The sequence below is a fragment of the Palaemon carinicauda genome, chromosome 13, assembly GCF_036898095.1.
Source record: "Palaemon carinicauda isolate YSFRI2023 chromosome 13, ASM3689809v2, whole genome shotgun sequence".
Lineage (NCBI taxonomy): Eukaryota > Metazoa > Arthropoda > Malacostraca > Decapoda > Palaemonidae > Palaemon > Palaemon carinicauda.
The window spans coordinates 98,294,753-98,321,698 of NC_090737.1; the positions used below are offsets into that span (position 1 = coordinate 98,294,753).

Sequence of the window (26,946 nt, forward strand, 5' to 3'; positions counted from 1 at the left end):
ATTTTGGAGCAGCATCTGCTTTTTCATTACCAACAACAACATGGGCCAGAATCCAACTTAGAGTATTTCATTATTCACTCCTAGAGAATAGAATTTATTAAGGAGTTCTTTAATTTGAAATACTAGTTGGTTCTTATGTGTATAACCTTTGAGAGCTTTTATGGTACTTCTTGGATCAGAATAAATGCCAAATTAACTTTCACTCTATCTCCAATTGTCTTAATAATGTCTATTACTGATAAAATCACTGACAGTTCTTATGTAAATACTGATGCATCACCAGGTAATGAAAGAGTTTTTTGTCTAAGGATACTGCAGCATAGACAGCACCCAATAAAGATCTAGAGCCATCAGTATGGAGTGTATAGGATAGCCAGGTCCTTTCCTTTGAATATGTTGCAGGCTTTATTTATAAGTTTTGGTAATGCTTCTGAATATCCACAATCTATGCAGGTTCTCTTTTACACTGTGGAGGCTGTTTTCTTTCTTCATAGCATCACATCACTTATCCAGCCAATATACCTGTGTTCATTTAGGACTTTAAAGGTCCATTATGCAAATGTGATGGCCAAGACTCCAATCAGTCACAGATGATGATCCAGAACTGGAAGTTAAGTAATTTCGAAGTTTCACCATTGCCAGCTACCTCTCTGTTAAAAGGGATATTTTTAAGGATATGAAGCTACAAACAGTAAATGCCTGCTAGAAATGTCTGTGGCCTGACTCTATCATGTTGTGTATGAAGATCTCCACACAATATCACTATGGAGAAATGAAGCAGAAGAGAAAACAGCTCCCCAGCACGATGTTTTTCAGGCTACAAAGGAAATCTCCATCGCCATCCACTGAATTCTTTCTATCTATGACCCCAGTCGAAATTCACTAGAATGGCAATTATGTTGGAGCCAAGCCCTCTCTCCTTACAAACAGGTAAGGTATTTTAAAATCTCTAGGTCCAAAAAAGGTAGCAAGTAACCATCCCAAAGGACTTTCACCACCTAACCAAGACTCTGGCCCGTGTGTCTGCCAGGTCAAAGATAAGCAACCTCCTATTCTTGGCAGTGGGAGAGGGGGAATGCTGACATCAACGTTTCCCTTTCTCCCTCCCCCTTTCCACTACAACCCCTGCTAAATGGAGCAGGCTGGGAATATGCAAAAAGGCAGTTCATGCACAGATTCTTGGCAGCGGGAGAGGGGGAATGCTGACATCAGCGTTTCACTTTCTCCTCCCCCTCTTTCCCACCACTACCCCTGCTGAATGGAGCAGGCTGGGAATATGCAGAGCATGCACAGGTTCTTTCTGGGAAGAGGTCGCATGAGCGGCAGGCCAGGGGCTCGTAGCGGGCCCAGGGCCATTCTTTGATCCAAACTCTGCAGGCTTGGCCACCCCAGAACTCTTCGAAGGACTAGGAACCTTGAAAAAGATAAAACTGTATACTATATCACAGAGTCCTGCAAAGCAGTCATCCATAATTCCATCACTACCTGCACACGACTCTCCAGCAGGAGAGAAGTGGCACCCCACACCGACGAGTTCCTCAACACCAATGTCACCTCCGAGGTAATTTGTCTTGAAAAGCAAAAAACCAAAATGTGTCACCTCTTCAAGGCCCAGTTAGCCCATAGGTTTGCTGACAAGTGGGCATGGAAGGTGACTGCTTACCCACCCGACAGTACAAGAATCTTGTACTTCTCCAAGGGCAGTGGGGTTGATGACCTCCTCGGCTTTTGCGAAGTACATAACTGCTCCTGACCCCTGATCAAGCCAGGAAATATCGTGAAGAGTGAACAAGGCTGAAATCTCCATGGCTGCCGACTCCGCTTTAGCCTCAGCTGCCTGAAGAGTGGAGATGGTAGGATCTTGCTTGACCTACTAGAACAAAGTGAATTCTCAGACCTGCAGATCTGATCATCCAACTCGTCAAGAGCCAAGTCCATGAGACCTAACCTAAGCAAATCAAACATGGGCTTCGAACCTAGAGGGACAAAAAAAGGGCCGATCTATGGCCAAAGTCCTCTCCGCCAGAGGTGCCAAGGTAGCCTCCCCCCCGCCATTGCACTCACGAATGAGCGCAAGGACCTTCACAAACAACCTCTCCTACTCAGAGTAGTCTGGGCTCTGGACTACGGTCATGGGTCCTCAGGACATCCAGACCCTGAGCACCCTCATCCCTCACCAAGGCCGAAAGTGAGGCAGCATACTCTGGAGAATGAGCTCCCCCACACGAATATGACTGCTCTGTTCCAAGGATAGAACTGGGAACATAATAAGTGGCTGACAAAGGCCAGGGCAGGCCAACAGTAATGGGAGAAACCGTGGTACGAGACCCAACAGGAATCGGAAGAGTACCAGGTACTTTCCTTATTGCGGGTCAGGGTGGAAGGGGAACTACGTCCCAATGCTCCAGGGCATGCATGCGCTTGAGAATATGTCAAATGGTACCATCCTCTCTACTGAATATAAGAGACCATACATCGTTCGAGGGAGGAGCAGGCATCCAGTGTCTTGGAAGAAAAGGAGATGGAGGTCGCCAAAGCTTTTCCATTAACCTTGGAAATAAAGTGTACGGGGCTATATACCTCTGTCAGCTAGTTATTGGAGTAGCTGGGGAAGGCAGGACTACCGGAGTGGCCGGGATCCGGGCTACAGTCATGGGGAACCGTGGAATTCCAGATTAAAAAAGGACAAGAAAATTAGAATTTATATAAAATGTCTTATATGATAATTCATTTACAAGGGTAAAAATTTTGCCTCCCCCTTGTTTTTTTTTTTTTTTTTAGAAGAAAAGCTCTTTATTTAGACATGAAAAGATAACACTAGACACATTCAACTCTCCTCACTATTTTTTTTTTTTAAAGAACTCCAAAGATATTTTCCATTCATTTAAAACCAGAAGTTTTCAGATGAGGATAAACCAGAAGTCTTCAGATGAGGATGGAGACTTTCCTTTGGCTCTGGGAGAATGGACAGTAATTCCTGTCACTGGACATGTTTCCTTTTTTGGGGGGGGGGAGTTTAAATTTGTTTGAATACATTTTTCTGGAGGAGTATAAGTGAACTTTCATAAATAATTTTCTAAATTGTTACAAAATGCTCAACAGAATATAAGTGGATCTGTAATTGGTGTACCTGTAGATAAGGGTGGGTGGACTGTATTTTATTGTATTACATAAAATTGTTTTCTGTAGAGTATAGTCAACTCACTGCTCTAAACTCAAAATAGAAGAGTTGGCAAGGAAAGAATTGCCTGAACACAATAAATCTTTTAGATTTAGTAAATCTTACTGTATCAGCTCAGGGTTGTTTTTACGTCTGCTATGAGGTGGCGAGTCAAAAGAGGCACACACAGCCGTTAATTGCCAAGAGCAATAAGTAGTGTTACCAGGTGGGGACAGCAATGATTTGGGGATTTACACCATTTGTGGGTATCTCGGTTACCTAGTCCTATGAATGGCAGGGTCTAACTGTACTACTATTGCCTTTCATTAGGCATAACATTACTGTATTTTAAGGGTGAAAAAGATAATTTACCATTTTCCTCACAACATTTTAAAGTCAAGGCAAATCCAAGATATGGCAGTTCAAAAGTTAGAAAACCAACACATTACCACATTGCAAACTATGATTGCATCCATGAATGAAAAATACCAACTCTAATTTGGCCTAATTCATCCTCTCATTGCAAAGTCAAGCATATGGAAGATAATGGTATATGATGTTTTAACCTCCAATCATTCAAAGTTTCATAAAAGCCAAATAACAACCATCACACAATTTTACACAATTGAAAAAATAGTAAGCATGATTAAAAAAAAATTCTTTCAGAAATAACTTGCAGGACACAGGAGAGCAAATACAGCGCAATGTAGGAACAAAAAAATACAACTTGCGAATGAGAAAAGCAAATGCAATGTAGAACTGAGGAAAGCAAATGCAATGTAGGACTAAGGAAAGTAAATGCAAGTAAAGATATAGTAGAGGAAAATAAATACAAATACATTGTAGAAACGATCACAGTAAATAAAATGTATAACTGAAAAAGGCAAATACAATGTAGGACCAAGGCGAGAAAATACAATATAGGAATGAGCACAGTAAAGCAGAGAAGGAGAACGACAAGAAAAATTCCAATACAAATTTAAAAGAGGAAGAAGAAACTTAAATAGGGGACTGAAAACATGCGACACCATACATGATGTGGCTGGATAAGTCTTTTAACAATACTATGTCAATCTTTAACCACAGATTAATTTTGAGAACAAACCATGGTGATATATCTTATCAGAAAACTGAAAGATTTGAGTAGCTAACTGTACAGTTTAGAGCTGTGTGAAGATTTCTTTATTAAGGCAGCTGTACTTCTTGACGACTCATAAGAAAAGATACTAATAATACTGTTTCCCAAGGGAATAAAGGAAAAAGACTAAAGTATACTTTTATCTGAGGTACAGTACATATATCTTCATAAACTATCACTAGATTTCTGTATCGTTACTTACGATTCGAGTCATTAACTTGTTCTCGGTGTCTTTTTCTTTAAGCTACCTGAAGAAGAGCAAAGAACTTGACCCTATACAGTACCTCAAAATACTAGAACTGATAAAATAATCTATGAAAAATCTGGTCGTTGTTTGAAAATGATGGAGATGCTAACAAAACTTACTTTTTTAACTTGTGTATCCTTAACAAGGTAATGTACAGCATTAGATTTAAAAATTTAGAATACTGTGTAAAATATATTTAAAGCTAAAGTATACAGCACTTGCCAGAGTAAAATAATGAATTTTTATCTGAAAATAGGTCATGAGCAAAGCTAATGCTGAACTGTATTTTCAAGCAAGATAATAACATAGAAGAAAAATAAAGCTACCTTAATATTAAAAAGTTGTTAACAGCATAAGAAAGAATTTAATAGAAAGTAAGAACAAATGCTGTAATCATGTAGTCCATTACTATCAGACATTACAATTGAGAAATTCCGTTCCTTCCTTCCCTTTTGTGGGACATCTAATCTGGTTAACAAAAACCAGTGCAAATCTTTAGAAAGTAGGACTGACTCATTCCAAAATGGTAAAAAAGCAAACTAAAGATTCATACTCTACAATCCAATAAACAAGGGGGCAGGGTAACAAACCAATCAAACAAACGTGAGGAATAGCAGCTGGGTAAGCAATAAAGTCACACAAGGGAGCATTTCAAATAATACATCTTGTCTTGCTCGTATGTACTGGTGGTTCCTACTATGAAGAATTCAACTCACTTCTCCAAATCACCAGATAGCCGACGTTGATGTACCCTACGAGTTGCTGCAAAATCTTCACGAGGGGGAGATGGAATATCCCCGAAACAGGGACTTTCCAGATCTTCTACACAGGAAGTAAGGTCTTCCTCAATTACTGGAGGAGGACCCCCTTCCCACGTTTCATGGTTCAAAGTCTGTATTATCGATCCTCCTTGAGAAAGGTCTTTGAGGTGTGCTGACATCAAACTGGAGTGCAAATGATGCCATGTAAAGGAACAAAGACACTACTGCACATATAATAATTGAGAAAAGTTGCATGCATGTGTTTACATACATTGTCAAAAGAGTACTGTTTGCTATACTTTTTCCTTCAGTGGATCACAACCAGCACGAACGTTCCCTTAATGATGAATAAAAAAAATGTGGACATAAACTGAATAAGTGTAAGCTCAAATACTGTATAGCTATTTGCAATTGCATATACACATAAGCATACAGACATAAGCATACATTTAAACATGCACATCAAAAAACATTTGTGGTTATTCACTGTGAAAGAGCTAACAAATTAAAATTACACAAATAAACTACAATGAACCTTACATTCAAATTCATACATACAATAAATTGTAGTGTAAATACTTGAAAACAATAAATATGAGACCATTACAAATAGTTTAAGGCTGCTTCAATATATACATGCCTGGAAAAAAAACAAAAATACTTACATGTACAGTACTTATTTTTAAAGTACTAAAGCAAGTTCATTACTGTATTTCATTTCATAACACAAAGCAGTCTATCATATCTTAATTTACTTCTAACAGTTAATTGAGAATCAACACTTAAAATTATCAACATTTATTAGATGACACTTCATTTTCGACTGTCAGTGTACCAGTTGTAAAGGTTCTCTTAGGCACTGTATACAGGTGAATCTACAATGGTCTAAGTGAAGGAAAATAAAATATGATGTACACTCATACAAAGATCAGTCTTTCAATGTTCTCCATATACACATATGTATCTCCTAATTATGCCTTGTTGGTGACAACACAACAACTGGAGAAGGATATCCATTGCTAATATTTCATCAATACACTAACAGGTGAAAATATAGTGGAATATAATCAATGAAGCAACCCAAATACGTAAACAATGATCAGCTTAAATCATCTAGTGGAAGTAGCCAGCATGATTAATAATTTCAAACAAAACTTATAGTAGGTAGAAACATCAACAAAATGGCAATGATTATCCTTAGCAACATGCCTCAACCTATAACTAGAACTATGTTTTGTATCTGTAATTTTTCCCTATTGTTTTCTAAATTAAGGAAATCAAAACCACCACTAATACCTACTGTACATTAATTTGTATATGATGAGTTGTATTTACCTGTGTACACAAATCATACAATAACACATAAGCTCACTGTACTTTCTTAAAGCTAAGAATCATAATTATTACCTGTAAATGGACAAATATTTAGTAGTTATACCTGTTGATCATGTAAAAAAAAAAAAAAAAAAAAAAAACTTGTCATTAAAAGTTATATGCAGTACAGTAAGTCTATCCATAATTTACTGTCTATTTGGTAAAAAATGTTGAAAAAGTTAATTAAAGATTAAAATATCAGATGCAAAGACATTATACCAAGAGTTTTATCTTTAAATATTGATGCTCTTAAATAATTGAAAAAATACAGTAGACCTATAGCATTTTATAAGTATCTAAATAAGTTCAATACTCGGTGCGATTTAGTTTAGTACAAGAGAATAAAATACAAACAGACCACCAGATAAATCATTAATGACATAAATACCTAAATATTTAAAGTTGGATGAGATAAAAACATATGTACATCTGCTACGCAACAAAGTCAAGTTTGGAGTTTCAAAATATTCAACAAAGCACTGATTTCTTCATCATCATATAACCTTGGATGTTAAAGTTTAAACATATTTCAGTGTCTTTGTCCTTGATTTCTTTATATTCTTCTTCCACTATTATGCACCATGCCTGAGGAATCTTATTTTATCAAGAATGCAAACTATCATTTAAAACAACCTACATAGAATTATCATCGACTCATTCAATTCTGGTGTATAACTAACGCAAAAGAAAATGTTCCACACACAGTTTCTTCGACAAATTCATAAAGCTGAAGTAAAAGATAGAAAATTTGATTTTTAAGGAAGTATAATTTACAGTTACTTAAGGAAATTCTTATAAGACTGATTAGCAAATAAGTTAACACAAGACTTTCAAAAATCCTAAAACTAATGTCAAAAGATTCCAATTTCAATACCTGTTTTTCTGTGATCTTAATAAAAGTACAAAATTTCTAAAACCCTTTACAAATTCAGCAACATAAAACTTTCTAACTACAAGAAGACTTCACTTTTTAGAGATTCAGGGGCCCAAAATCATCAAATCACTTTCAGAGATTAAAGGATTGTAGTTGATACTTAGCTTAAGAGGCAGAAGACTTAGGAAATAAAAATATCTTTATGATCCAACCTGGTTCCTACCTGAAGCATCCAAATCCCAAAATCAGTAATAAAGAAAAATACTGCCATAAAAAGAAGTCAATTCCAAATTATTCGAACATAATGCTGTACATAATGATCAAATAAAGTTATACACCAATGATATAAAGTCACAGAACAGCAATGAATATTTTATAATCCACAATGATTAATCATATTTAGTTAAATTACTTGGCTGTGTGTCTGTATTTCTGCAGTGATAACAGACATTGGTGAATGCTTTGAAGTTTATCTTAGAAAATAAGGGTAAAATGTTTGTAATATAATGTAGAAAGCCTAGATTGTATTAGGAGGTATATTTTGAAAGAAAGCCTAAATTTTTGTATTAGGAGGTATATTTTGAAGTTGACATTAACCCTTCTCTTGATACTATGAATCAGTGGGATTATGGTGAGCATATATAAACATAAGGTGAGTAGAGAAATAAGAAATTTCATTACAAAAATTGTAATAATTTCTATGAATCTTCCCTAATCTTCATATTGCTGACTACAACAATCTGTTGCAAGTGTAGTGCAAATGAAGGAAAGAGAGGGATAAATTCTAGTACAAGTATTTCAATAAGGTTAAGGTTATAAACCTGGTCAAGATTACTTGCCTAGCTTATTTTGATAAACTGTTTAAGATGATGTTTTACGTTTCCCACTTGGTATGTCATTGAGCTGCTGCTAGAAACTTTAGAAAAAAAGAAAGATTTCTACCAAAAATCAGGGAAGTAGCTGTGCTCCTAATGTTATACTGTATACTTTTACTCTTAAGCATTGATAATTTTTTATTCAAATTCCTTGTGCACTACTGTGATCAAATTTTAACAATGAACAATGGAGAATTTTTGGTTAGGTGATTATACACCAGCTTACAGAACAAATTAGGGACACTAAATCTATTACCATTTGTTTGTCCAAATACAGGACAAAAATCTATTCTCTACTGAACTGTCTTCATACAGTTATAGTGAAGGGATGTGCAAAAATTGAGGCAGACTTAAAATTAAAAACATTTTGGACACAAAGGAAGGTAAAAGAAACTAGATCATACTGCGTTTTCGAAAGCCTACCATGACCTACAACACTTGTTATTCACTTATGCGATTAGTTGACACTAAAGCTAACACAATGCTTGCAGTTGCTGAATGGTGTAGATGACCCCTAGTTACCACTTGAGCATCTTAACCTAGGTTAGGGGAGAAACTGGGTAGTTTAGGCCTGAAATACAACTCTGAATCTAAAACTAAGTTGATTTCTGAGCTACCCAAAAAGAAATTAAGAGTATTTGCTTTATTTACCCCGAAATTAAGGAACCTCTCTAGGGAAGTGCAAAGAGCATGCCAAAACCATCTTCATCTACCCCTCACCATGATTTCATTCACATATGGAACTCGTGTAATCTCTCTCTTAGTTTCATTTCTGATCCTGTCCTGCCATTTAACTCACAATATTCTTCTGAGGACTTTGTTCTCAAATCTACAAAATCTGTCGGATATTGTTTCATTATCCTACCACGACTCACGTCCGTACAGTAACACCAATCTCACTAAACTGATATACCTGAATAGCCTAATTTATATATGTAATTTCAGGCAATTTAATTTCCAAATTTAACTTAATGTAGCCACTGTCTGATTTGCATTTTTCAATCTTTCAATAAACTCAAATTCTAAAAATTCTGTATTAGAGATCATAGTTCCTAATTATTCAAATGAATCCATCTCGTTAGTCATTCTCCTTCCACTGATATTTCATCTTCCATTGCATATTGTGTTCTCATCATCTCTGTCTTTCTTTTATTTATCTAGAGCCCAACCTCATGTGATATTTCCTGCATTCTGGTAAGCAAGCTTTGGAAGTCCTGTGGTGTTCTGCTAATAAGAACAGGATCATCAGCATAATCTAGGTCAGCTAATTTCCTGTTATCAATCCAGTCCAATCCTTCTCCACCATCCGTATTTGTTCTATGCCTTACAAAATCCATGAGGAGGATAAACAACATAGGTGACAACACATTTCCTTGGAGTTCTCCACTGTTCAAGGGAAATTCATTTGATAGAATTCCACTAAAATTAACTTTGCATTTGTTATGCTCATAAACAGACTTATCAAATTTACATATTTAAGAGGAACTCCATAATAACATAAAACTCTCCACAAAATTGGCTGGTGCCCACATTTGAAGGCTTTTTCATAGTCCACAAATGCCATCAAAAGTGGATTTTTATATCCTACACATAGCTGTACCATGTCTTAAAATGAAAATTTGGTCAGTACAACTTGCACCTCTTCTCAATCCTGCTTGTTCATCTCTCAGCTTTTCATCCATTTTTCTCTCTAGTCTCTTTAGAATGAGCATGCTATAAATTTTCATGACTTACTGATGTAAGTGTGATGCCTCTGTAATTATTGCAATCAGTCAGACCTTTTTTTGCCATTTTCACCAACACTCCTAACTCCCATTCTTCAGGTTTTGCCTCTCCATGCCACATTCTACAAAATAATCTTGTAAGTATTCCAGGAGTCACTTCATTTTCGGCCAATATCATCTCAGGAGTTATTCCATCGTATCCAGGGCCTTTCCGTCTCTTACGTTTTTTAATGATGGCTTCGACTTCAAACACACTGAATTCATTCATGAGCACATCAAGGTCTTCCTCAGCTTAAGGTATGTCAATCAAATTATTCCCTTCTTATCTCTTATTCATGACCTCACTAGTGTTCCATCTAACATTGCCTTTCTTCACCTGCTGTTGTTATAACAGATACATCTCTCTTTTTAATGAGTATATGCTTCTTCTTCTTTGCCCCAGTAGAGATTTCATTAATAATTCTGTGAGCAATTCTTACACTATAGCCACTCCCTGAATTCATAGCTTTGTCAGCCTCCTCTACTCTCTTGTCTAAATATTCTTGTAATTCCACTATTAATACTGGAATACTTAGCATGCTCTATCTTGTAATTTTCATTACTTCCTCGAAAACTTTCAACAATCAATTTCTGTCTTGGTCTACTTTTTATAGTATCACAAGTATCATTTGATATCCATGGTTTTCTCCTTGTAAAAGCATGTCCCAAAATTTCACTACACACTGACTGATATATGTTTTTAATATCACATCAATCTTTTTTCATTAATTGACTGCTCTTCGTCTCCCAAAGTCTCTAAGACTGCAAATAAATTCCTACATTCAATTGCAAAAGTTTCTTTGTGGTCATCTTCTAGAAGCGTAGTTATATCAGACTTAGGTATTCTATCTACATTTCTGTTGAGTGCTTTTAGTTTTAATTTCAGTGTGGCAATGATGAGCTGGTGATCACTACCAATATATGCACCTCTATAGCTTCTTACATTTCCCAGAGTCTTCCTTCTCTCTTTATTAATGGCTATGTGATCTATTTGATTTTTGTAAGTGCGACATGGTGAAGTCCATGTACATTTGCGGATGTCCTTGTGCTGGAAAAGGGTACATCTAATAACTAGATTAAGCTATACAGTACTGCTTAGCACTAAAGTAATTAAAGTAAAGATTTTATCGGAAGTACAGTATCACAAAATATATGAGGACAAATTAATACTTCTAGACAAAATTTGCAAAACGCAAATTCGAATGTGACACGAGAGGTGCTGCCTGCCCTAGCATCAATTCTATTGGGTTATGCTGCTCTTTTCCCTGTTGGGGCCCCTGGGCTTATAGCAAGTAATAATAATAATAATAATAATAATAATAATAATAATAATAATAATCTGTGGGCCAATCAGCTGCCCGGAAACAGATCACCATCCATGATTGACTGACTCATCTGTCAACAAATAGGGTGTGGTGTATAATCTCACATTAGCAACACATGATATACGTTGTCTTGGCGCAACGTCAGTGAACAAAAGGTATTTTCATCATGCTTTTGTTCAACCATGCTTTCTTTGTCTGTCATATCATTTACAATGTGTTTTAATCAAATATTTATATTTTAATTTTTTTTCTAATTTGTTGAAATAATTCAAATACTAATGAATTTTTAAACTTTTCAATTTTTGGCAAAATTCAGCAGTTTCAAGGGTCGCTGCAGAATTCAGGACCAATTCTTCCCAGGAAAACTGAAGACAAGGTGACTTCACGAACAGTGAGGACAAATGTATATCTGAACTAAACTGTGTCGATAGAGAAACTGAAGGAACAAACAGATTCTATTGTATCACTTACTGCTAAAATGTTCCTTTCTTTATTAAAGCCATGTGTTTATTGAAAGGAAAGAAAATAAAACTTCAAAATTTCAACTTTTTTTACAGGTAAATGTTGATCACCAGTAAATAAGAGTTTCTGGAGAAGAAGCAATGTGAACATCAGAGGAGGTTCACAGAAATAAAAAGGTACTGTCTTTTAGTGGGTTTTGAGTATTGAATAAAATTAACATTTACAGACAGAAGACAACATATAAAGTTAGAACTTTCTATTCTTTTGAATTGTGAATATCAACAGGAATCTTGTAAAAAAGAGAATTTTAAAAATAAAATCTATTGCAATATTTCGATACATACCCAATATTCATTGTGCAGTACACAATGAAAGCTAAGGTAAAACAATATAGAATTATAGGATTAATATTAGATTTGTATGATTAGCCCTACCATAACTCAACAATTACTCTTTTGCATAGAGCCTACGACCACTCTTCCACTCTCCATATTTTTTATACGGAGATGATTTTTTTAGTCTTTTTGCATTAGTAATAGTTTTAGTGAACAAATTTCCTATAAACAGGTCAGAAAGTTTTTAAACAATACTTATCAGCCTCAGCAGTACTGGCCCTCTGTCCCTAAACAGAAATTGTATTTTTCTATGACTTTCCTGGGGAATGATATTTCTTTTTAGAAATAACAAGGACTTTGTTGAACAATTCTCTAAGACATATTCATGAACTGATTTTAGGTTTATTTTTTGTAAACAAGTTTAAAATTAGATTGTTTTCTCGTTTCAAAGACCGCCTGCCGACTGCTACTGGATCATCGGTCATTTAAAATTTACATGTATAAACTGCCAAGTTTGCTATTTTGGGAGCACTTATTGTGCCTTCAAAGTCAGGACCGATGATCATATTGGAAAGTCGAGCAGAACGGGTCTCCCTCTCCGTAATCCAGCACACTCAGTTGTTAGGGAACACTCAGAAATATGTAAGTTCGTTTTACGTAGTGAGCATTTTAAGATAGTCGACTCTTGTTCTTCAGTAAATGACTTGAGAATTTTAGAATCTCTTCACATAAAATATTTTAAGCCTGACCTCAATTGTAATACCTCTGCTGTCCCACTTTTTGTAAAAGACTGATTTTTTTATGCAATTTGTATGTATTTTTTAATAATGCTTTACTTATGTAATTTTTAATTTGAAATTGTATTGTTTCTTTCATCTTTACTTAAGGTAGCACTGATGATGACATTTGAAATGTCAAAAACATTTGTAATAAATATGCATGTGATGACATTAGTGTTTCTGTTTCTCCTGAGAATAAATTTGATTTGCATGGATCCTCGATACAAAAAAAAAAAAAATCTGACAACACTTTTAATGACTGTACAGTATTGTAGGCTAGACCTATACCCAAGGTTGTAGCATTGAAGCCAACATAGATCTATAACCCTTGAAAACTGCAACTGAGCAACCTTTCGCAGATCTGAGGAAACAATAAAACTTTATGATATTTTCCAGAGAAGAGTTAGCAGCAGAAACACATCTGAACTTACACCAAGTAAAGTACGGAGCCCATTGCTGCTGGTACAGGGAAAAGGTGTACCTAATAATGGAAGAAATTATGGAATATTTGAAAGGTTTTGAAAACCAATTTGCTTTTACCACACAAAAGAATTCTGGTTAGGTCAATCAAAGCATGAAATTCTGGAGTATTAGGTACTGTTGTGGTAGTCAGAAAATATTCCTCCTTGCAGGCTGACTATGAACAAGAATCAGCTTTGCATTTCTTGACTGTTTGAACTTGTTGATCATACTTCTGATTATGACTAAAGGAGAGAATGCATCATGACAACTACTACTTAAGTCCAAGGGACTGATACTGCAGAATGAAATGTATCTATCTTTCAACTGGAATACCTGGCAAAAAAATCAGTCAACTTGAGGCTTTCCCATTTCATTCATAACTTTTATCAATTTGAGGATAAAAAGACAATTTGATGGAAATGAGCCAATTCCTCCTTCTCAACTGATCTGCCAACATGTTCACCTATCTAGTAACCAATTGAGGTATCCAACAAATATTTCTGGCTTCCATCTAACATAGAAGTTCCTGAGCCAGAATGACTAAGATCATTGACTGTGCCTCTTTGTTTCCTCACATAAGACAATGCGGATGACTTGTCAGAGTACAGCAAGACAGCCTTATTTATTACTAGATCCTTCACCAACAACAAGGCTTTTAGAATTGTTGGCAGCTCTAGGCTTTTGAAATGGAAAATCTCTAAACTTTAATTCTACATTCTGAACAACATATGACTGTCCAGGACTGCTCCCCATCCTTTACAGATGTTTCTGTAAATACTATGAGTTCTGGGACTGGAGACTTGAGGCTGATCCCAGTAAAAAGTTCTACTAATGTATCCAAGCACTGCATTTGCTGAAACTTTAATAGCTTCTTTTTAACTTCGAATGTGGCACAAACTTCTCTAGAGAGGACATTAATACTATGAGACACAACCACTAGTAAGTATAAAATTCTCCAAAGACTTGAGGAAAGAGCACACTCTCTTCTCTATGAGTAATCTCAAAATACAAAACTGAAAGAGTTAGATTGAACAAAGAATTTTTTACTCCACTTTATTACAGCCCAAACTTAGAAACTAGATTGGGCATAGATTTTGCCTTAAGTACCTTTGACGAGAGTTCGCCAGGACAAAGCAGTTATCTAGGTACAGAAGAATACACATTCATAAAAGATGCAGTCATTTTGTTATGAGATATGAGTGAATAATTGTAGGATCATGCTGTGACAGTAACAAAGGCACTTGAACTAAAAAATTCTTCCTGAACAAAAACCTTAGAAGATTTCTCAACTCTGTATGAGTTGAGACATGAAAATAAGCATCTGAAAGATCTATAGAGAACATCCAGTCCTTTTCTTTCAATGGAAGCTAGAACGGACGAGGTTGTCGGCATGTAAAACCTTGAAATGCTTAAAAACTTGTTCAGTTTTGATACATACAGTACAGCACTGTTCTTAATCTCCCAGATGGCATGGATACTACAAACAGCTTTTAAAACCCTGAGGAAAAATAATTTTCACCTATTCGATGGCCTTTATGACTGTAAGACTTGAATATTATAAAGGCTATAGAAGAATGTACAGTAATAGGGATGAATCTGCTTGAAAGAGAAGCCATGCCACTGCTTTAGCACCTGACAAATAATAGGTTCTACATCTGAACATCTATCACTATGTCTGAAAAATAAAGAAAGCCTCCCCCGTTCAGTGGCTTGAACATTGAGAATCACTGTTTAGCTTTGGTAGTCATCGCACACTTTTTTCTCATCCTTTGGTCGTACGAAAAGGACATTCACAGAGCCTTGACCTATTTGGGTTCTGATATTCCTGCAGTTGATGGAGCACGAGCCATCACCAGATTCATAGCTGGGCAATGTTTACTAACAGAAACCTTAGAAGCCTGAGCAAAGAGGTCAAATTGTCCCATGTTCGAGACCTGTTCTAAAATTTGTGCTAATCTGATCGGATCTAGCAGAGTACCAAATGGTCATTCTGCCACAGACTTATCTAAATAAGAAAGTAACAATAATTTTCTCCCGATTATAAAGTTGAAGAAAGTATTGACAGTTCCCTGGATCTCCCTGGATCCATCACCTAATGTGTAGTCTAAGCACTTCAAAAAAGATAATACTTCCCACCTTTTAATTTTCATCAAAGGAACCTGCTCTGAAATCTTTACCTTAATATTACATAAACCCTAATGATAAATCTGAAGAAGGAAAAACTTATACATTTCTTAATATGCCCTCTACCATTTCCTAAGGTGACCAAGAAGTCTGACCCATAGCCACAGACCTCCTTCTGAAATGGCCAAAGAAGTTGCGATGTGATTTGCTTTATTATATTTGCACCATAAAGCCCAAACCTAGGCCTGAAAAGTCATTGAACACCCTAATGTAACTGAAGGAAAACCCTGCCGTTGAAGCATGAAATAAAAGTTAAGCTATTGGACAGAAAGACTGGAGACTGATAGTGGGAATAGAATAGTAGAAGGCTAGAAATGAGTGCAGTTAGGGTTTGAAGGAATGCTGCAAACACATTTAAGTAATGCCTACTGTGCACCGATTGTGGTAAACCTCACTCATTTGGTTAGACTTGGCTTTGTTGAGTTTCATAGCCAGTGATAAATGGAAGAAAGCTGGTTTGAAAATGTTGGATTTATGTTTATTTTTTTGTCTTTTTATTGATCTTCTTTCTCATAGCTTTTAAAGCTTTAGGTTTAATTATAGGTTGGGATGAAGTGATCAAGCTAGAGGAGAAGCAAGAACTTTCCAGTTTATATACACTATATTATTAGGGTCAAACTCTTGGATTGTCCCAAAGAAAAATATTTCTGGTTGGGTATACTCAGCATAGGAGTCATGATCCTCCTTCAAGATATCAGCATCTGATGATAGGGGAAGGAAAGTAGTGACCAACAAAAATATGAATACAGTACTGTAACAAAGAAGATATTAGCATTAAATTCAGATGTGTTATACAGTAATCCTTCACCATACAAACTGCATACATACGAACTTCTGCTAATGAGAAAGTTTGCTAAAATAATAAAAAAAAATAAAAAATTATGGCGGAATTTTGAATCAGGCAACACGTTGAACATTATCACATGATTGTTGAAATCTGTTTCAGTCATGTGTCCTGTCTCTAAACAAGTATTTGTTTTAATTAAACACTAGGTTATTCTGGTGCACAAAATGGTAAAATCCTAAATTACAGTGCAGTATTGTCAATAAAGATATTAGTGCAATACTGTCCGTGTAAGTGGTGGTTAAACCTCTGGTGCTGCTAAGAAATGGCTTGCAATAACAATGGAAATGAAAATAATAGAGTGAGTGGAAAAATGAAAAGAGCCAATAATTCATCTAATCTCACCACCCCAACTTTAAGCCCTGTAAGCTAGCTGTTCTATCTAATAAGGTAAAGTTACTTACTAAACATTATATTTTCAATTAGGATTAATATTTTTCTTTATTCTGACTTCTAGCACATTTGAAACATTGTTCATTAAATATTTTCATTATTGATAACGTATGTTAGTTTAATAGCATATTTATCAATTAAAATGCTTAATTTAGCTTTTATGGCCTACAGATGAAAAAAGTACATACATAGCATGAATGCATAACAATGTGAGAAAATACTCTCATGTATATGGGAGGTAATTAAAAGTAAGGAAAATAAAATGCAGTGCAATTAACAACTTATTGGAAGTGTCTTACTGTACATATTAAGAACAAATAAAGTAGCTGTTGGAATTTTCTGTTAAGGCTATTGTTTACATCAACTAGTATGCATACATAAGACGCTTGCTTGAGTTGGGGTGATCAGCTAACTATAAACTTTTGAGGTGATCATTGCAAGATTAAGAAGCATTTTAGGCGAGACTTTTAGGCACTAGCAGCAAGAGTCTCCTTTTTCCGTTAATGCTCAGCACAAGAATCTGATGTAAGTTTCCTCTGCCCTGTATCTTTTAGTACAACAATCTAGTGTGAAAAACATCAGCACACTGTTAAGAAATGTGATGTATCCTTCTAACTGTAACTCCATTCTTCCTTCCTTTCTCCTATCTTGCTGTTCAACTTCTTATAACTTTTACCTCAGAGTGTAACTCCAGGGTTTTACCCTAATTGTATTTGGGTGCTAAATGGCCTCACAACCACGAATGCCGGGCTACATAGCACACATCCATAAATCCAGTACAGTAATCTCATGAGTACTTTTTACTCTACTGCCAAACTCCTTTTTACCTAAAACCCTTAGAAAATGTCTTTGGATGTACAGATGTCATGTTTTTCCCTTTGCTTTGCAAATAAAGAATAATCAAGCATGTGCAGGCTGAATTTCTTTAGTAAATAAAGAGTTGGCCTGGTCTAATCATCTCCCTTCTTTTGGATGAGGATCAAGGTATGTCTACTTCATGTTCACTGGAGTTACTTTGCCTAAAAATATTTAATGAACTGAAATGTCTAGCTATAATTTTGACTCCAGTGCTGTATTTGATAAACCAAAAATTTTCAGTCTATCCTGGGGCTTTTAACCTCTTCAACACCACTACATATGCATCTATGTGTTTTACCGTATAGTAAGAAAATAAAGCAACTTATATGTCTGAGTATTTTTTTCATCTCTAACAAAGCAAAGCAGTTTTTGTATATAGGGAGGGGTTTTAGGCAATGTATTGTTTACTAGAGAGTTGCTGAAGTTCCATCAACTATTTATTTCTTCCAATAAATGTGTAAGCATTGCCAATTCAAATTCTAAACAGTTTTCAATAGTGGTAGTTACTGAGTTATGGGATGGCTAGTCATACAAATCAACTAAATTCTTATTGTCAACCAAAGCTACAATTTAAAAGTTTATAGCAAAATGAATGTTGGGTAAGATTAACTGAAAAAAAAAATTTTAGTCAAAGGTTACCTTAATTCAAGTTATTAAGACTGTACCTTCATCCTTTTAACTGGAAACTATGTATCTTGGTTTGGTAAACAAGTTTATGTTGTAGGTGATATTCATAAGTACAGTTCCACTCTGAACCACGTGGTGTCCAAGAAAGAATATAGTTACAATTTTTCTAACCTCTAAAAGGCTCTGGTGTTAGGCATCTCTGATATGAAATAGTTCTTGGCTAGGTTCAGTAAAAATCCTAAGGAGGCAACTCGCTAACCATCCATCTTGGATTTACACCTCCACAGCTGTTGGCCAGAAGTGAAGGAGTAAGCTCTACTACTAGATAAAGGTTCTACCACTGATTTTAAATCTGGTTTTTGAAGCATGGTAGAAATTGCTTCTTACAAAGCCCTCTGGAATTTAATGGAGATGTGATACATCAAAGGAAATGAAAATGGACTTGGGATTTTGTGCTTGTTGTCCCATCAACCTGGAACAAGGCTGGCTATTGGTGTCATTTTTTTTTATCAATTGTGCTGGACATCTCACCAGTAAGTCAAATTGATAAATTGATTGCCAGACCTACCTGTGACAAAGTGGGTCACTGCTATTTGTCTTTTATTAACCAATTCTGCTGGACAAGTCTCATCTAAATTATCAATTGATAAATTGATTATCTGATCTACCTAGGACGGTAGATTATTGCTGTTAATCTTTTATCACGCAATTAGACTGAATATGAATAAATCTAAGAGCATATGTCTCACATAAGGTGGGACAGTTATAAGAGAACAGAACAAGTCTGATCTGAATTATCAATCAATAAATTGACTCCCTGATCTAGCTCAGACACAACAGTCTATAGCTGTTCATCTTTAATCAATCAATTGTGCTGGACAAGTCTCATCTGAAATTACCAATTGATAAATTGATTGTCTGATATACCTGTGATAAAGTAGGCCATTGCTGTTCAGTTTTAAATAACCAATTGTGCTGCAAGTCTCAGCTGAATCACCAAGAGACGAATTGAATGCCTAATCTACTGGGGACAGGGTGGGACAATGCTGTTCATATTTTATTGACCAATTTTGTTGAAGAAACCTCATCTGAACAGTGAATTACCAATTAAATCATTCATTACCTGATCTACCTGGAATAGTGTGGGCCATTTCTGTTCATATTTCACTTACCAATTGGGCTGGACAAATCTGACCTGAATTATCAAGTGATAAATTCATTAAGCAATCTACCTGGAACAGAGTGGGTCACTGCTGTTCATATCTTACAAACTAATTTTGCTGGACAAGACTCACTTGAATCAATAGATAAATTGAATGCCTGATCTACCTGGGACAAAGCTAGGCATTTTTCTTCATATTTACTATCTAATAATACATGAAAAGTCTCATATGAATTATCAATTGATAAATTGACTGCCTGGTCAACCTGGGACAATGCTGGACATTGACAAAACTAGCCATTGGTGTTCATTTTTTGATAAACCAATTTGTCCTGGACAAGTATCATCTGAATTATCCATTGATAAATTGATTGTCTGATCTGTCCTAGCTAAAGCTGGCTATTGCTGTTCATCTTTTCATATCAAATTGGGCTGCAAAGTCTCATATGAATTAGAAAATTATCAGATAAGATCCAAGAAAGTAGACTGAGGTGGAATGGTCATGTCATGAGAAGAGATGAACAATATATTGGGAGGAGAGTGATGGAAATGGAGGTACAGGGAACGAGAAGGAGAGGGAGACCAAACCGAAAGTGGGTGGACTGTATCAAGGATGACCTTCGATCAAAGGGATTAACCGGTGATGAGGTGTGGGACAGAGGTAGATGGAGAAAACCGACCAGAAACATCGACCCCACATAGAAGTAGGAAAAGATGTAAACAAAGAAGAAGAAGAAGAAGATGATTGCCTGATCTACATGAGACAAAGCTGGCAAATGCTCTCACTTCTTTTATCAGCCAATTGTGCAGGCCAAGTCTCGTCTAAGAACCTATTGTACTGGACAAGGAATAGAGAGCTGAAGATGAAAATATAACTTTTAAAATATGGTAGATTGAGTATTTCTTTGAGATCAGAATTTAAGAATGACCATCCCTTAAAAAAATATGCCAACAAGTTACCAATGAAATAACCAGCTTACTCTTTAATCTGCATTCTCAAAGACCATAGTGAAATGCTTCCGGAAAAATTACAGAATTTTTTTATGAACTCCAAATGTTCATAACTAATTATCATAAGAGTTTCTAGAGCATATTGCATATAATTTTGCACATTCACATAAAATGCTAAATACATTTACTTTCTAAAGTCTTCCACACGTACAAAGGACATTTACATTTTGAATTTTATAACCCCCACCATGGGAGCTACTTATAAGCTAAGGTACATGAAAATATTGTATCTACTCAATTTCAAAGCTTATAAGTAGAGCATACCACATGGAGTTAACACTACCTACCGCATACTATATAAACATTTAAATAACATGCATGTCATATATACCCATATTCCTTGAAGTAAACATAGTTTGTAGTACAATAAACTGTCAACTAATAGGTAAAACTAGGGAAGATAAATATTGAAAATTGTAAGTGAAGTAACATTAACATTACATAAAAACTCATGGAACCTACGATGTGCAAGGTGCTGTTGTAATAGGTGCCAAAGCAGAATCTGTGGATAACGATCTCCCTATTGCTGTGCGTGAGCTGGATCTACAGGTAATAGGGACTTCATCATCACATCGAATGAGACTATGTCTGTAGAAATACAGAATAAATTATATTCACAATTACATGAGTTTGTAAAACTCTAATGGAAACTAAGTGTTGATTACCCACATCAAGACGATAATCTAAATGTAATCTATAGCACAATTACCTTCCTTATAGTACTTGGATAATTTGTGGTACTGTATCTTAAAAAGTAAAAAGTTTTACCCAGAAAATCATATCATTTATCAATACTTATGGAGTAATTTGATTATTGTTGCTAATGATAACCTCTACTACCCTCTGATTACTTGATTACCAATAGCACGCATTAATTGTTAGGTCTACGGTACACGTAATAGTACTTTGAGTGAAAAAATGGAATTCTATTAACAGGTGTATTATTTTCATACTCACCTGATGTTCATATTGCTTCTCTTTTGAAGCTGTTTAAATGTTGTTGTCTACCCTAAAATAAATATTTCCCCTTTTCTTTACTTACTCTAGTTATATATGGAGTCAATCTGGAGGTTGTTGGCAACTATTCAGGTGTGGGTACCATAATTTCTTTGCCTTTCAGTGTCAAAGTCAATTACAGATCATAAGCCTCTTAACATCCATATAAAATGGGGGAGGAGAAGGGGGTATTTTATGAACATAAGAAGGTGACTATAGAAATAATAAATTTAATCATCAAAATTTTGTTTAAAAAATAAACTCCATTTTCATATTGACAACTCCCACACTGATGGAAGCATAGGAAAGTAACAACATAAATTAATAACTTTATTAATTACCCGAAATTCATCTAGTTCAACAGTAACAATCGCAATCCAATGTAAACTCGTAATCACTCAACTTTCCACATTGGGTTTTCTCATTGTAAAAATTAAGTACTTTATAACTTGAACCAAATTTGATCAAATTAACAGTATATTTTTATTTACTGTATCTACCACGGTACTTCCCCCAATTTTGGGGGATAGCTGACATAAAAAAAAGGATTAAAGGGGACTTTGTTTCGCTTCGCTCCTCCCAGCCTGACAAGGGATTCAACCAAGTTTGGTTGGGTACTGCTAGGGTGCCACAGCACAACCTCTCCCATTATACACCACATATGAAGCTTCATATGCTGAACCTCTATTGCCACTACCTCAGTGATCACCAAGGTGACTGGAGGAAGCAGTACGACCTATCGGAACTGCATCACAATCCCTCGCCATTCACTTCTATTTTATGCACCTTCTTTTGCCCCTCTCACATCTATCCTCCTTACACCTAGAGCTTCTTTCTTTACTCCATCCATCAACCCAAACCTTGGCTTTTCTCTTGTAATCCTCCCATCAACTCTTGCATTCATCACATTCTTCGACACACGGCCATTTTCCATTCTCTCTACAGGGCCAAAACACCTCAACACATTCATATCCTCTCTAGCTGCTAAGTAATTTCTTACAGTCGTTCTCACCATCACTAGTTCGTTCCAAATTGAGATACACTAGCCATACTCCCCGGACACTGCATCCCAAACACATTCAATTTGTCTCTCCGTCACTTTTATTCCCCACAACTCCGATCCATACATCACAGTTGGTACAATCACTTTCTCAAACAAAACTCTCTTTACATTCATTCTTAACACACTATTCTTCACCATTCCCTTCACTGCCCCCAACACTTTACTGTATATCCTTCAGTTATTCTCTGACATACATCTGCTTCCTCTTCAACATTTGCAGCAACAACAGACCCTAGTGCTTAAAAGGATTAATTCCTCAAGTAATTCTCCATTTAACATGACATTTAATCTAGCATCAACCACAGTTATCAAAACACCCCAAATCTAGTAAATTTCTAAGAATAAGCAGATTTCAATAATGTCTTAAGAAAACTAACAAGGTACACCACTGAGCAGCTGCCCAATTTTTTCCCCAAAATAAGATTTTAATAAATAGAGGCAGCAGCACTACCACTTGATGAATTTGAACCTTCAAGACTATTCTCTGGCTTGAATCTCAATCCCTGTGTCTCTGACACTAAACTCTTAACTAGAAACAACATAGCATTTAGAGAAGAGGCAACATTAAATCCTAAATTCACAAGACAATTGGACCTTTTGCTCTAATTTTTCAGTCTTGTTGAAAAATATATTTTTCAAAGTCATTTGTATTTTTCCTAGCTATACAAAACTAAGTCCTTTAAATAGAGAATAAGGAGATGATTTTAGAGCATGCTGAAACAGCGTTTGAATTCGTTAACAACAGATGGTGAACAATAGTGAGAAGCCCAGCCCACTAGTGGCGATAAAGCCTCTCTTTGATCTTTCGGCTCAAGACTGAGAGGGGTGGTTGATGAAGGAAGTTTAACATTAAAAACTCAGGTTTATATAGCTAAGAAAAAATAAATTACAGTACAGTTGAACCAATAACGGACTAAGGGAGGAAAGGGCTATTAGTTATTGCCGATAGTCTGTTGCATTAAAAGAATGTTTCCCAAAGCTTCAAAAATCATACAAAATTGTATAGGTTACAGACCTACTATATATATACCTCAAATTAAGCACCTGAGATTAACACACTTTAGTTTTCACCATTAAATATCATAATTAATGTAAACTAAATGAAACTCGCAAAAACAAAGATCACTTCTAGCATGGGCCGAATAAAAAAACTAATTGAATACAGCATTGGAAAACACTTGTAAGTAATCTGGGAATTACTTATACTAATATTCTAACAGCTGAAATCAGATGAAATTGTAAAAAAAAAATGTACAGTACTGTAGTATAAGACGATTATTAAATTACCAAACAAACTGTGTATAGACTATTATCTATTTACAGACCTATAACACCCTCTTCTCTTAATATAACTAATGAACTAGGCTTCTGATTCATGTGAAACCGAAATTACCAGATTTTAAGACACCGACCTAATCAAGAAAAATGGATTCAAGTATCTACTCCTCATTATAGTCTTACTTCATGCTGAGAAATGACATCTCAATTTTATGGGCATAGTGAAACGGAAATTAAGACCTGGCAAGTATTCGCAGAGTGCAGTGTGTCGACCATGGCATAGGCCCCATGATGTTTACATCTGCCACGCCCCCCCCCCCCCTTTCTGTATGGTTATCATTATATCCGTACAAGAAATTATATATATATTTTTGGGCTCAGCCATGTCGTCCTGATGGGAGGTTCCTTTAGGGAGCTTTCTAAGGGATATTTAGCTACAGTGATACTCCCAGAGAATTACCCATAGGTCTCCAGAATTCTAACTCCTGGCGCGAGTATCCTTAATATAACTTTAAGGGTATCGCATAATATCAGGGGACGTATTTTTTTATACGACACATGGCAATCTTCACCCCAAATAGATTTTACTCTGAGGGGGAAGAGTGGCGAATGAAGGGAAGCCGTTATCAAGGTACCCGGTGGACCCCCTCCCTGTACTACTACGGCACCTTATTCCTTTCAACGTAGCATTTAAGCACGGTGCTCTCCCACATTCTCTCGGCGTTGTTACTGTTTTTAAGGAATATTATCATGCATTCTCCAGCATCTTCATCCTCTGGAAACTTGAGTATTTAATCTTTCCTGTGTATAATTTTTAGCTCCCTTCTCACAGTTAAATTAACATAATTTAGGTGTGTTAAGTGGAGCATTGCCATCCCCGGAGGCAGCCATTTTAAGACCGCTGTCGCACACCATGAATGCAATTATTTAGTTAGTAGTGCGACGCTCCCGGTATTTAGCTATAAAGAATTTTCTAGCTAGTTACGCAAAATTATACTAGTGAAGATCGCATATACACATATGATATTTCCTCTTCCAAAATAACTTTTCTTTCATATACAATAGGGCCTCGGTGGTATCACTCATAGCCGTGGTCCCCACTCGAGTTAGGCTAGCCTAACCTGTTTAGTATACATTAGTAACATTGATCCCATTGTTTAACCTCTAGTATCGTTTCTATTAATTCAGTCGGGAATATATATATCCCCTAGAATTATTGGTATAATTCGATATGCTTCTCTTTTAGAGAAAGGAGGATAAACCCTTCTTTCCCCCTGAGTGCCGCCATCCCAAGCGACAACCCTATCTTCCGTCATCGCCAACGAGTAGTTAACTCCGGCTTGACATGGATAGTGTTTTACCGTCAATCTTCTTTGCCAGCGAGTATCCCGGCTTTGAAGTATGACAGTAACTCAGGGTGTAATGTCATCGACAGAGGAATCGTTATACTTCTACCAGCTATGACACTGTCGGCAAAGGAAGCTAGGCTTCCCTAGTCTACAACCAAAAGTAGACGGCATGACTGCCGTCACCTTTCTCCCTTGTGGACTAGAAGACATGTCTTATAGCCGGCAATGTCACCGGCAAGGGAATCGTTATTTCCCTGCCGCCCATGACGGCGCCGGTATAGGAAGCTAGGCTTCCTTGATTTACAGCCGAAAGTAGGCGGCATACTTGCCGCCATCTTTCTCCTCTGTAAACTATAAGACCCTTTCCCTCCCCCTTCTGTCCTTTGGTGCCAGCCTAGCCATCACAAATGTCCTTTGGCCGGTATTCTACAATCATCCCCACTTGCCGGACTGACTGGGTTGCCGGCCGGGTTCCTACAAACGGAGGTTAGGTTACCGCCTCGACCAACTCCCTAACGGAAGCAATGCTCCGGGAAGGGTTGAGCTGGCCCTGACGGCTGCCAGTGGGAAACCCATTATACTGTTGAGAATTCTTCAGTCCCCTCTTGGACCGCCATCCACAAACCTTGTAACCGGCAGTACAGCTGGCAACAGAAATTGTGGCTGGATGGAAGCTAGAATCAATGTATTCCTCCCCTTCCATTAGAGTTCCCATTCCGGGAAGAAGGCTGTAGAAGGCAGTAGCCCCCTACACTCCCAATTATTGTACTAAACTATAATAATACTGGAGTCCTCTTTCTCATTCTTTTCTCTCTCCCTATCAGTTAGCGGCACTAGCCTAACCCGGTAGTATACCAGTAAAACTACAGTATATGACAGTACAGTAGCCAGTATTCCTACAGTATAACAATACAACAGTTAGAAAACTATAGTATATAATGATACAGTAGTATAAAATTTCCAGCATACTCTGTGTATCCTTTCACAGTCTATTGTTGAGACCAAATAAAAAATGTTGAGGTAAAGTATTCCTTCAACATCCTGATGAATCCTAGATCATCGGGACACTAATCATTACTGTTCAGTATTAATATTTTACAAGTGGAGGAGTTAGTGTAAATACTCACTGACTTCAGCTCTACGTACGAGAGTTATTCCACTCTGTATTTTCCCTAATAAGGAAATTAAAAATATTAATAATGTCGGAGGTCACAGCAATTGCCTGGAGAGGAAACACAGATATGTGTCTTTCCTACTTCTTTTCTAGCTTACTATCCTAAGCTATTAAGAATAATAGTAAGTAATACTATTGTTAGCATGTGTATTTATATCAATGATATAAATAACTTTACCTGTATACTCATTTCACCCTTTCTTTCCTTACAGGAGGAGCCTAAGGTGAAGTGCGCAGTCGTGTTCTGAAACAACAAGAGTAAGGACTTTTGTGGGCATACGATATGCAGGTCTCATGCCCCCCGCTCCATTGTAACTGAAACCCTGAGGTATTGGGACCCGAAGGGTTGCACCATATGCTCGGCCTTGATGACCAAGGGATTTGGTGAAGATATCCCTAAGACTACGGAGTCAAGGGATACAGCAAGAGAAACTCTTCGGAGGTGGGTAAGA

The 26,946-nt window shown here is 36.4% G+C and overlaps 1 protein-coding gene across 5 annotated transcripts in view; it reads right to left on the reverse strand.

The window, feature by feature from the left end:
• Nucleotides 1–26,946, reverse strand: part of LOC137652344 (mannosylglucosyl-3-phosphoglycerate phosphatase) — a 266,291-nt gene that overhangs the window by 29,887 nt on the left and 209,458 nt on the right. For 4 of the 5 annotated variants that reach the window (XM_068385696.1, XM_068385697.1, XM_068385698.1 and 1 more), the window contains exons 11-12: nucleotides 21,097–21,222; nucleotides 5,262–5,489 (exon numbers count right to left, since the gene is read on the reverse strand). In XM_068385696.1, the coding sequence (XP_068241797.1) occupies nucleotides 5,262–5,489; nucleotides 21,097–21,222 (354 nt within the window). The remainder of the gene's footprint in view (nucleotides 1–5,261; nucleotides 5,490–21,096; nucleotides 21,223–26,946) is intronic. The other variant, XM_068385700.1, reaches the window with a different exon arrangement.